The 13,158-nt window shown below is 39.6% G+C and overlaps 1 protein-coding gene across 1 annotated transcript in view; it reads right to left on the bottom strand.

Moving 5' to 3' along the window:
* The window catches only part of ngfra (nerve growth factor receptor a (TNFR superfamily, member 16)), a 31,707-nt gene that overhangs the window by 7,043 nt on the left and 11,506 nt on the right, over positions 1–13,158 (bottom strand). Inside the window, exons 4-5 of the mRNA XM_072369199.1 lie at positions 5,685–5,919; positions 3,953–4,158 (exon numbers count right to left, since the gene is read on the bottom strand). Coding sequence (XP_072225300.1) covers positions 3,953–4,158; positions 5,685–5,919 — 441 coding nt within the window. The remainder of the gene's footprint in view (positions 1–3,952; positions 4,159–5,684; positions 5,920–13,158) is intronic.

Raw genomic sequence — 13,158 nt, 5'->3', positions numbered from 1 at the left:
AATTCCTTCTTTTCTTCATCATGCAGTCGGCTTAGCATTAGTTGATGAGAAGAATAGAAAGAGGTACTCAGACAAAACACACACACACACAAAAACAACCTTTTCCCAAGCCTCATTAGAATGTGATGGGTATCGTAGAAAAGGCACAGTGGTATGGGTTGTTCAAGCAAGGAGAGTAAGCTGTTTGGCTTGTTAGCACATTATTATCCCTGTATTCCTCAGACCACACACAATAAGCAAAGGAACGACAAAGACCAGGCTTGAGACAGCTGGGCTTGAGACAACCTGGTTTATGTGAATAGATCAAGTGGGAATGCTGGTTTTATCATACATACATACATACATACATCTACTTCTTGGTAGACTTTTAATGTAAAAGCAGCTCATCCAGAATGCTGCTGCTAGAGTTTTAACCAGGACTAAAAGATCTGAACACATCACACCAGTTTTAAACTCTTTACTCTGGCTTCCAGTCAGTCACAGAATAGATTTTAAAAGCCTACTGATGGTTTACAAATCCCAGAACGGTTTAAGCCCAAAATACATCTGTGATATGTTCAGAGAATATAAACCCAGCAGAGCTCTTAGATCCAAGGACTCAGGTCAGCTGGTCCAGTCCAGAGTCCAGACTAAACATGGAGAAGCAGCATTTAGCTGTTATGCTGCAAACAAGTGGAACAAACTGCCACTGGAGATTAAACTAAGGTGACCAGATGTCCCTGATTTCTGGGGACAGTCCCCGTTTTGAGTGACCTGTCCCCGGTCAAAGCTGTCCCCGAAAATGTCCCCAATTTTGACACTGAACGGGGGAAAATGCGCGCAGACTCAAAGTAACACCAGTTATTACGGTAGCCAATTAAGACATCGCCTATCTGTAAGACATCTTATTCTACCCAGGCTCCTGAGGTGGAGGTGGAAGAATGAGGAGATAACTGTAAAGTCACCCTTTTTTTTTTTATTGACACCTTTTGTGTCATAAATATCAGTTCAAACTTGTGACCAAAAAATCCATCTTAACTTATATTGATATTTTTGTCTTGCTCAGTGGATGGACGGTTTGTGATGTCACCCATTTGTTTGATTGCAACCTTTTGTGTAATAAAAGCTGGTTGAAATACATGAAAAAGTACTTGTCCCTGTTTTTTATTTCATAATGATAATATTTAATTATTTTTCACCGGCGCATTGAAAATGTCCTCGATTTTCATTTCAGAAATCTGGTCTCCTTAGATTAAACTGTCACCAAATGTAGACATTTTTAAATCCAGGTTAAAACATTTCTTCTCTGATGTGTCTATGCATGAAATATGCACGCTATCTTTTAACTTATCGAGCCTGTTGCTTGTTTTTAATAATCTTCATTGTTTTATTTGTTTTTCTTTATATTCTTTTACATATTTTTAATGCTTCTTACACTCCCAGCTGCAGTGCTTTTATTTTACGTAAAGCACTTTGAATTGTTTTGTACTTGAAATGTGCTATACAAATAAATTTAACTTGACTTTTCAGATGATCAATGCCAACTCCCCACCTCAGTCTTTGTGTTCATATCCACTGATGGGCAGAGGGTGAAATCCCCTGATCAACTGTAATAATACATTAAAGGTATAAAGCATCTTACGTAGAAAAGAGACATTTCGAAATGTCTTTTTTAAGACTCATTCGCTAAACATTTAACATTTTGGTTTACTTGACGGCATGAAAGGTCTTTGAAGCTAAGGCTTGGTTATTCATTTGATAAAGTGCACCATTGCAATCCAAACACTTATTCATAGACATTTTTGGAGACATTTCTATCATAAACCATTCTGTTGCTTCATTGTTCTCTTGTCCACAAAATTAATCAAATTATTCACCACACTGTATTTCTCCTGCTGCACTAACATTCACTATAAACTATAGTATACTACCACTGATTTAGTACTGACCTCCTAAGACCCGAGCTTGGGTTTGGCTTGCCTTTTAGATTTCTTCTAGCTTTTTGGAGTTAGGAAGAACCAATAAATATAATAAACAGATATTATCTTTGGACATGAAGCGCTTTTTGAAAAAAATGTGATGTCCACATATTAGGACGCCAGGTCGTAGGAGGGTCAGCTTATATTTGGAATAAAAAAAAATATTTTTTTCTCAAATTCAATAAATTATACACTTTAGGAAAGGCTAGATACTTGATGAAACTTGTGGGCTTGTCTGAAGATATTTTGCTTAACTACAGGAATATATTAAATAAAGAAACATAAAGGAGCTGAAATGAGACATCAAATATGACACAAAGTGAGCAGACAGGCACAAGTCTCAAAATTATACAAAGAGAGGCAAAACAATTCAAATTAAGCACAAAACTGCCTAAATGAGATGCAGAGTAAAGATAAATAGACAAATCACATGCAAAGAAATATGGAAAGATCCAAGCTTCTTCCCACTCCCTTTGAGCATGTTATAGGATTATTGTTATATTAATGTCGTGTTGTTTCAACATGTTCAAATAAATCACATCAAATCCAAAATGAGCCACAAAATAGCCAGATGAGATATAATGTGACCTCAGAGAGATGTAGAATGTCTACAAAAAGGATGGTTACCGAACAATTAGATTTTGACACAAAACAACTATAATTAAATGCGAACGAGCACGAAAAGTTAATGAAGTGAAAAATGTAACACAACACAGTACAAGCAGAGATGCAAAATAAGTAATGTGATGCCACAAGTTGTAATAGGAGATGTTAGAAAATAGAAATTAATAAAAATGGGATAAAAACAACCATAAAGATCCAAAATGAGCACAAAGTGACGCAAAGGAATGTACACCATCTGCACAATACACCAGTGAAAACACAAAGCAACCATATATTGTACCATCATGGTTTGTAGTAGGATGAGAACAGTGACATGTCCATACCCAGAGGCCCCTTGCTTCATCATTGGTTAATGCAGTAATAACAGACGTCTAAAAAACAAAAGCACTTCAAAAAATCTTCAGCCGCGTTATCTCTCTTAATGCACTGCACCACTAGAAGTCAATTAATCGCATGGTAAATTGCTTTATAATAGATCGGTAAAGTGCACAATGTTGGATCCAAGCCAGATTTCGTTCACAGCATTCATCTTACAAAACCTTTTCAACTTTGTCTGGCTTCATGGTAAAATTTGAACGAATACCTACACTCAAAATACTCGCTGCGCCCTTCAAGACAAACACAGCACACTATCAGAAGGCTTGTACAGATCCAATATGCATTTAGGTACCCTACTTACGCTCTATGCATCATGTCTGATATGTGCTTAGATAGAAACTGTATCTACAAACTTTTGATGATCGATGTGATCAATAATAATACAAACAAATACCTAATCAGTGCATCCATCATATTCATTTTTCTGCAGTTCCCCACTTTCATAACCTGTACATTCCTGATGTCTAATACCTCATGAATACCTCACGTCTCTGCTTTTGGCAGCTAAATGTGGGTGTCAGGGCTGCTGTAAGGTTGCTTTTGATCTCAACACACAAAAATACAGCTCTTTGCAGAAGCGAAAGCTTGCACAACACTGAGAAAACCAGAATAGAAAACAGAATACCTTGATGTAATAGATGATGACTTTCTTTTGGCAGCTTGAATATCAGAGAGTGAACAAGGAATGTATTCACTTCACGGTGAGCCTAAGTTTCTGTGATGTGAGGCCAGGTATCATGAAGTGAATAAGCACCTTAACCCCATTATTTTCTGGAATACAGCCAGATGATTTACCGTCTATAGTGTCAAGGCACTGAGAAACTGATTTTTCAATGAAGTGGATGCTTTGGAAAACGCAAAGGATTTTTGATCTCATATAAATCAAAGTTTCACAACACACAGATAAAGAAAAGCTAGACTTAAGGACTGAGGTTTTAAGCGGTGTTTTTTGGTCAACGAGTTGTTAAAAAGTAGAGTCTCTGACAGCTTACCTATCTGATCCTGTGTGTGTGAGTGTGAGGGCTGAGGCTGGACATCAGCCTGGGCCTGCTGTTGCTGCTGCTGCTCCTGCAGACTCTGAGTGTCCACTGAGATACCGCTGTCACTGTGCAGCTTCTCCCCCTCCGGCGTCACCATCTGGTTGTTTGTGGCTGCACGGTTATTAGCTGCCTGTTTGTTCTGCTTGCAGCTATTCCACCTGTAGAGAAGTGGCATGTCAGATAAAACCTGATATGATATGGTAACATTGTGACAGAATTTAGTATATTTTGCAGAAACATAAATTTGGTGTAATTTAGTGATAAATAGTGACGAAGAGTGCCATAGTTTTGGCAATTTCGATTACATTTGAGATTCTGACTGTGGCTCATATACTCTGTGCATAACAAAAATACTACAATATGAACATAGCCGCATGTCTCCAGTAAAAGGAAGACGTGTTTTATCATAAATGCACAGTATGTAAAGTATGTTGCCAGCAAACCACATATAAAAAAAATACTATCAGATACTAAAAAGGACAAAAATTTAAAGGAAATCATTTGACACCAATGTTATCACTCAGTGAAAAGACCACAGGCTTATCAGGAAATGCAATTTTGTCCATGTTTGTCTGTTTTAGAAGGGGCAAAATAAGACTTTAAGGAGTTATTGTATACCTACCACTATACCAACAGTGTGTCAGTGCTGGTGGTCCCAGACCTGATTTTAGCCTGCCATAATGGCTCTTCCTGAATGCATTTGCGACGATTGTTTAGGTTATTTCTTATCCTAAAAGTATTTCCTCCTGACTTTAACTGTGAAAGCATGTGTCTAAAGTCGTTATCTAAACAGGTTTGAAATGGAGCAAAACAACATTAAGGTCCCCCATCATTAATATAATTATATTATTGGCACAGATTTTTTCTTTCTTTTTTTTTTGCCAAAGAAATGCATTTCTATCCTCAGCATATTACAACAATGTGTTGAATAGGAATACATTAATATTCTACTCTATGTTTGTCCAGAAGTTAAATAAAAACTTACCTGTAAAAGTTACCTGTAAAATATTCCAAAACCCTGGAAAAGCTCAACAATTCTGCACTGTTGCTTGTAAATCAGCAATGCAAACTTGTATTGAGTGGGTAACATCTTTACTTGCAAATTATCGGCTGTTGTACACATTCCCATCCTTTCCAGTGTCTTTATGTATGACTTGGAGTACATATCGAGTATTCGGGTAGATGTGTGCATGACTGTGCTGATAAATTTGGCACTCAAATTTCCCCTTGTCGGCACTTTTCAAACAATCAATGTCTCTAATGAGCTTGTTTACTTGCTTCAAATGTGTTTCAGCCTGCAGTTATGCAGTATCTGTCTGCTGAAGTGCTAGCATGTGCAGCTGCATGTCATCACTAATGTGTTTATTATCTCTGTGATGCCTTAAGTGTTGCTGTTTTTCTTTTTTTCTTCTTTATTTTAATAAATCTCACCATGGTGTCTTATCAGTGGGTCAGAGCCACTCTAGCCTCAGCTGAATTGAATATTTCACCACCATACTACCATTATTTTAGGGTGAATGTTTCCTCGGGTAGCATCTGTGTTAAAGTGACTTTGCCCCTGGCAACATCCAGATCGCCATCATTGTGCACCCTCACTATCCCAGATTATGTTGTTGCTGATGTGCAAAATCCAATTGTGCTGATGTCTTCAAGCACAGATAAGCTTTTCATTCTTTTCACTGACCTCTTAAACACAATGTAAGCCACCAGGCCCACCACCACGGCAGCCAGGATGGAGCAGTAGATGGGGATAAGGTTTTCGTTGAGGCCGTGGCCAAGAAAGTGGGGAAAGCCGGCGCTGGACGTGGTTGTTTCTGTGACCAGGATTGGACTTTCGGAGCCAAAGGGGAAGAAGTAATCAGGAAGGGAAGATGCAAATGGATCAAAGGTGGGAGTGATATATGTAGGAAGATTTGGATCTGCAGGGAAGAAAGTGGAGAGAAGAGAAGATTTGTGAAATATAAACTTCAACTACTGTCAACAAAAATAATCTTCGAAGGAGGCCAGGTTGCACAAATACTTTGAGCTAAATGCTAATATGTCCACAGTGACACTGTTAACGTGCTAGTCCAAAGGCACTTGAACATCTGAATTAGATTTCAAGGCAATCCATTCAGTAGAAGTAGTACATTTAACTCTAAACCACAAATTTCTACCTCATGTTTTAACAAAAGGAAAGTCAAGGGATAAGAAAAACCCTTGAGATACATCCTCTAAGCACCATGAATAATTGTAGAAAACTCTATTAGGTAGAAGTCAAAATATGCAATTTGATAAAGAGAAAACCTAACCTTCCGTTGCCTCCAGAATAATGTCTGTGGATCACCAATTATTCTGTTCATAGGTATCTGAACTAAATTTAACTTAATGCAAAAAGAAATCTTGCCATAATGAGACTTTTTCTGCACAGAGCTTGTTTGCTGGTGTGCGATTACCGAGTCACCAACCAGATGTCTGATGCACTGCACACATGCAGCAGCTGTTTCTCATAGACAGATGGGTTCTGGCTGAGTTGCCGTGTGCAGGAAGAAGGAATGTTTCTCCACTGAGGGGAGTAAATTTATGTCACCCCAGCCCACCCTATACCAAGCTTGAGCCCTGAGCACCAAGTCTCTTTTCACCATTTCTTAATCTGCGTGATGTCTTCACAATAAATGACATTACGGCCATGTGGATCCTTGAAGAAGTCTGGGGCTTCAGGGAGGTCATCTTCATGACTGTGGCCTTTGCTGAAGCCAGAGAGGCAAGGAGCACAATGTGCTACTGAAGGGGTCTGGTTTCTATCACAGCAAAGCCTGTGAAGAAGTCATTTTCATAGATTGTCCCATTTCCTCTTTCACTGGGTGCTGCATTAATGAGTCAGTGTAATTTCCCATCATGCAGCAGCACCACACCCTCTCTGATGACATGACTCTTGAAAACACAAGTTATCCATCAGTTATCTCCTACAATCTTGTCATAAAGTTTTTGTTTTGAAAAGCTGTTTGAAACACTGCACTGATTCTGTCAGATGGTTGAAAAGTTCACAGAGGAGCCTGCGGATTACTCATCCCCTCTGGATATTGTAGAATGAGCAGAGGAGAGCGTCCGTCCAGCCAAAACCAAAATTTAAGTGAGCTGAGCCGCCTGGTGGGAACGGAGATGGTGCAGCTTGGTTGAGATCTGAGCTGGGAAATCCCAGCAGAACCTCTGGCTGCTCCCCATTAACATTGTACTGGCCCTCACAGGATTAACCCTGTGGGGACCCCAGCATTCTTTCAAGGCCAAAGTCTGGGGGCTCTATCCCAAATACTTTTGGGGTTGTTCACAAATATTTGGATTTTTGCGGGCTGGTTGTCCATATTTAGCATCTGATAGAATTTAAAACAAATTATGATGTAGTTATGAAGAAGAACTTTCATCCTGTGAGGACCTAGGATATATCACTGCAACTGTTTTACTGTTCTAATGTATCATTCATTAACTCTTTATAAACCAGCCTTAAATTAGTGGAGTTCATGGGAGGATTAAGGAGTTGTCCACTGATTAAACATGTATACTGCTTTTACTCATTATAAGTATGGTAAAGTTACTTTTTCAAAGCTAAGGATGAATTTGATGTTTTACTGTTTGACACTAGAAATGGCTCAAAGGTTCACTTTATTGACATGAAATATATCCTTTTTTACCTCCACAGACATTTATATTAGAAAAAGCAAACACTTAATACTTTATAGTTTGAGATATCCTGCGCTTGAATTTGTGCCTCCACCCTTCTGAATTGGTGGCAAACGTAATTTCAGCGTGATGCTCACAGCACTGAAAGATTACATTTCAATAATTCAACAGCAGTGTGCCTTTCGAGAAACAATGCCCTGGTTACCTCTTTGACAGTTTTCATCAGAACTACATTGAGCCCAAAACAAAAGTTAAAAACAAGTAAAGAAACAGAGGATTATGCAGTAGAAAGGTTTTACAAACACACACATTTTAAAACCTAGTAGCTGTCATCAGATTTAAAAGCTGCCTCCTTTTGCACATTGACATCCATTATTACTTATCATGCCTCATCTCTTGTGACTGTACTAGTATAAAAGCTTTAAACTAACCAGGTAATCCAATTTTCTCCACATGTAGTAATGTCCCATCATGGTTTTCAGTTGACCAAGTGGACAATTTAGAAAAAAACTATTATGAAAATGATATTGATGAAAATGCATCAACTGGTGTGGACTAAGAACAGAAATATTCAGTGGACCATCACAGCAAAAGGCTCTATGGACTTATTCTCTTTTCACTGACATGGCAGATAGTCAGGTTTCTCTACATTGATTTGTTGCATAATTTACACACGTTAACAGTCTGATGGGATGTTGATGAGCAACTTATGTGGACACGTTTGAGAAGTTGCTGTTTGTTATTAAGGGTCCATATTGGTCTGTCTGTCAGTATGGTGATGACAGGTCAATCCTATCCGATCCCACATGAGGGTTGGTTTACTGAAACACCACAAAATGTTTCTCTCCGGATAGAAATATGCAGCACATGTGCATGCCATACTTAGAAGCATGCAGAATGCAGAGAACTATTTAAAGCTGGACTATTGATTTGGATCTGTCTAAGGAGGGAGTGTTCGAAGAGGTGGAACACGGGTGTCTGTATTACATCCATTTCTTGACCTTTCCTCGGATGTAGTCAGGTTTCCTCAGCTATGCCATGCATCATCCGGCTAACGCAGGCCTGGCTAATGGTATTAGCAATGCAACATGAGCTTGCAAATAGAATAAATTGTGAATGGGAGGTGTTAAAAAGAGTGAAAGTGTGCAGACGGTCTGGCCATATATATGGTTTATTAGAGAAGTTTCAGCCTATCCTAAGAGTCTTTGATTTTTCGCTCCAGGTTATCAATCATCCTGCTCTACTGTAAGTGCTCAATGAATGTTCCTTCTACATAGACCTCAGGACTTATCTCTTTATCATTCTGAGCCAAGATTACAACTCTCTTGAGCGTATGCCTCACATTAGACTTACTCAACACTGAAAGTTAAAGCACAGGATGCTGCATCCTTATTGTAACTCCCTGCTCTTTATATTTCTCTGGTTTGAGCACTGAAACACAGCTGACTGTGGACCAAAGCATAAACCTGAGGCTGCAGGGGTTTTATACTGTACCTCAGCTTAAACACAATAGTTGAGACTTTTCACGATTCCAGTTTGGCTTCAGTAGGTTTAAAACACTCATGAAATAAAATAAAACTAGCCCAGGATTTTATGAGAATGGGGCTGTGTGGGCAGGGAAATGTGTTTATTAGTGGGGTGTGGACACGAGGGGGAGGAAAAGAAAGATCTCATTTTTATGAGCCGCTGAGGTCTTTATGGTGAATTTAACCCCAGGGTCTTATGCAGAAGTTGATGTCTTGGCCAGTGCCAGGTCAGGGTGGAGATGCGCAACTATCAGGCGCAGCACATGTACAATGACCTCTTTATCAGTCCCCAAACACTCTCCCTCTGTCTCAACTCAGCCTCTATCTCAACTGCCTGGTGTGCACACATCCATCACGCACACACGTATTACAAATTATTCAAGTGAGCGCTCTGTCTTCTGTTGGGGAGAGTTAATAGGAAGAGTGGAGGGGAGGGCAGACAGAGACGCAGAGTGTTAGAAGAGAGACAGGAGGGGGTGCAGATGAACAGAAGAGCTCCTGTAAAGTGCTCTTATTAGTGGGAGTAATTATACTGCAGTGGTGAAGGCGCTGAATGCACACTGGCCACCTTCCACCACTTTGCTAGCCCGTCAACTCGAGGGCCACGGTGGGAAGAGATGGAAGGAGGGGGAGGAGAGAAGGTGATGAGCTCAGCCTGATGAGAGTGAGATAATAAAGGGAAAAGAAGTCTGCCTTTATCTGTCTTCTTAATCATTCCCTCTCTGGCTCTTGAAGACAAACACTCAAAGACATACTCAACATTTCATGCAGGCCTCCTCAACTGGAGACTGAACAGTGCCTTTTGGATAAACTTGGGTGAGGCCAAAAGGGACAGACACCTTCAAGAAAAGATACAGGAGGTGTTTTCAATTTCACATCAAAGAGGTTGACACATGTGTGGTGTCTTGAGTTTTCTGAAAAATGTTGAAGTTAAATTGCACTTGGCAGTGGGAAGAGGGTGCCTGTGCCATGTTAACCAGCTATCAGCTGTATCTTCTGATCTATTCTGAATGCTCAGAAAAAGTGTTTGTGTGTCTAAAACTTGTGAGAGTGTGTACTGCAGTCGTGTGTGGGTGCTCATAGAGGTCACTCAGCGAAACCTGAGCATGGGTAGAAGAAATCCCAGGTCTCATATCGACCCCTCAGCATAGAATACCAGCACAGCACATATGCTGCAGCTCTCCCACTGTTTCATCTCTATTTCTCTCTCTTTCTCTCTGTCATTGTATCATGTAATTGATGCTTGCTGACAGCTGGATATGAGCAGGGCATTTGGGGATTTTAAAATACCCCAGTCACATCTTCACTAAAGCAGGCATAACACTGAGAAAAACAGCAAGATAGTATTTAGAAATGGCTGCATGTGAAATGAAAAAAAAATGCACAGACAGAATAAAAATCACAGTGAGGCAACTTCTTGTTTGCTGCAGAAAACCTATCTGTAAGCACAGTCATCAAAGACCACCATGGAAGCCTGGAAACATCCTCACACCACATGTGACTGCAGCCGTGACCCGCAGGCCCACTGGTGCTATTTAACAGGGCTCTCCTTTCATAAGGTCCCTTATGATGCCATCTTTCTGATCTCCACCATTACCGCTGCTGTGGTGCCATCGTACATGAGGAGGCAGGTCAAAGTTGAGCTGCCTGGGTGGGCGCGAGATGGGCAGGAAACGGCTGTACTATGGCAAACAAACATCTGATATTTAATGATTATCTTGTGAGTGTCACAGGTTATATCTACTGTATACATGTAGTCTGGTGGCATGTTGAAATGCAGTCAAGTCTGAAGTGAGCCCACATTTTCTATGGTCTTTTTTGTGTTCAGAGTCACCTTTGGTATTGATTTATCGATAAAAAGCTAAGAGTCACACCTCTAATGGTGTTTTAAACCCTTCTTCCACCTCATCTACCTTTCCAGGCCTTATCTTTCTACACACCATCCCTCCATTTCTTTTCAGTGCCATTACACTCAGTTAAAATTGGAATGTAAACTATCCATGTGGCTATCCAAGTGTTGACAGATTTTTAGCTCTGTTAACGTGACAGATACTAATACAAGCAATGAAACCTCAAGCAAGTCGGTTTCAAGCAAGGCTTATTTCAGCTGATTTATACAAAACGTTGTCATGAAGATGTTCATTTCAAAATGATAATGGGAAAAAGAGGTGATCAAAACCCCTGCAGCAGCCATTGCTCTTTCTATTAGGAGCTTTGTCAGAAGCATTTATTCATCCCACCACTTAAGTGTTTCAAGGAAGGACAGGAACATTTCACAGGAACTGTTTTCACAACTTTCTTCTGAAGATTATTATTCAGGAAATTTAGACCAGTGCCACCCAAGGAAAGATGAGGTCAGGTTCATGCTTTGCCTGATCTAAGGGAATTCACAGCTTCCTATCGTACAAGCTGCCTTTACTCTTGGACACAAGGAGCCTGAGTCTGTGGGCGAACAGATTATTGATTGTCTCTGTGTTGACACTGCAGAAGTCTTTGACCTTTTAATACTAAAAACTTTCAACTTCCAGCTGTTTGAAAGTCTGACCAGGGCCGACCTTTAACTGTGTCTGTTCCAACAGACCCATGTGGAGGTCGCCCCTGGTGGCTCGTTCAAGTGTGATTGAGATATATATTATGCTTCCAACACCGATTTGAAATAACTTGAAGGCAGTGGGCTGTTCGCAGTCTGGGGCTTGTAATGTTCTCCAGTGAGGGTGCTTTCATGCTAAATGCACGGTGCGTTTCAAATGAACTCTGTTGTGTTTGCTTGCTCTGTTCAGGTCTTTTAGTTCTGATGTAGACCAAACAATAACACCCAACAGTTTGACAACAGAAGGCTTATTACTCTTTTTTCTGACCCGAATCAGAAGGTGACTTTATAAATCTGCTGCATTCTTCTTATTTTGGTTTCTTTTCAAACAAAGAAATTAAAGAACATAACAGGAAAATGTTTTGGGTTTTTAGTCCAAATCAGATGAAAATTTGCCTTTGAAAGTATCACTAAAGTAAAAGTTGCAGTCTTGTGGCTGGTCAGATCAATTTTACATCACATCAAAACCAGAACTCACTTGAGGCCCAACACTGACTATTTCTTCTAAACTGTGTCAGTGCAGCTTTTCTGGTCTGAGCCCATAAATGATCAGTGTTCGCATCTTTCCAAACCAAATACGCTTAGGGGCAAAAAACAAACCTCAGTTCAAATCATCTGAAAGCCCTCCAACGTAACTCTGGTTTCATTTGTGGTGCAAATGCTACAGGAACCAACCACAAGACCTTGTGGTAGCAGATTTGTTTTATCTTGGATGTTTTAAAAAGCTAAACTTTTCATGTTACTTTATCCATCCAATGCTTGTGGGAACTGTCAAGGAACCAGTCGCAGATGTTTGATGGTACTGTAATAACTATCCTCGAGGAACATCATAAAATAACACAGCAGCATGTTTGTATGCCGCTATTCTATTTTGTCAATCCACTTTCTACTTTCTAACATCACAGCACATTGATCTTTATTTCAGGTTCATTGTTGATTTTCATTTGCTATTTAACCAATGAGATCTGCTTATTATGTTAACTAAGTATTAAAAAAAGTACAAGAAGTGATTTAAAACTTCACAATTCCACAGCAAATTAATTTGGTGCTCAAGGTGACCCTTGTTGGTTAATCGTCTGATTAATTATTTGTTATTAATGTTTTTTTAATATATATATTTCTGTGCAAAAGTCTTGAACCCCCTCCTCTTTTTTTCTTATTTTTCTTTGGACATTGGCAGCTTTTTGTCTAATTTACTATACAGTCTTTGCACCTGACCATTTCCAGAGGAATGCATTTTTGTTTGTAAGTTTAGCAACTTACCATAACGGACAATTTAGCAAAGAACCTAATTTGATTGATATCTTTAGACACAAATACACATCATTTGCACTCATTTCTTCTGTTGCATCTATGAAAAACAGCAAAGATAACACAGTTTGACA

The sequence above is a fragment of the Leuresthes tenuis genome, unplaced genomic scaffold (genome assembly GCF_036924035.1).
Source record: "Leuresthes tenuis unplaced genomic scaffold, fLeuTen1.0.hap1 SCAF_17, whole genome shotgun sequence".
Classification (NCBI taxonomy): domain Eukaryota; kingdom Metazoa; phylum Chordata; class Actinopteri; order Atheriniformes; family Atherinopsidae; genus Leuresthes; species Leuresthes tenuis.
The sequence above is the reverse complement of the archived record's forward strand: the minus strand, read 5'-3'. Positions and strand labels throughout refer to the sequence as shown.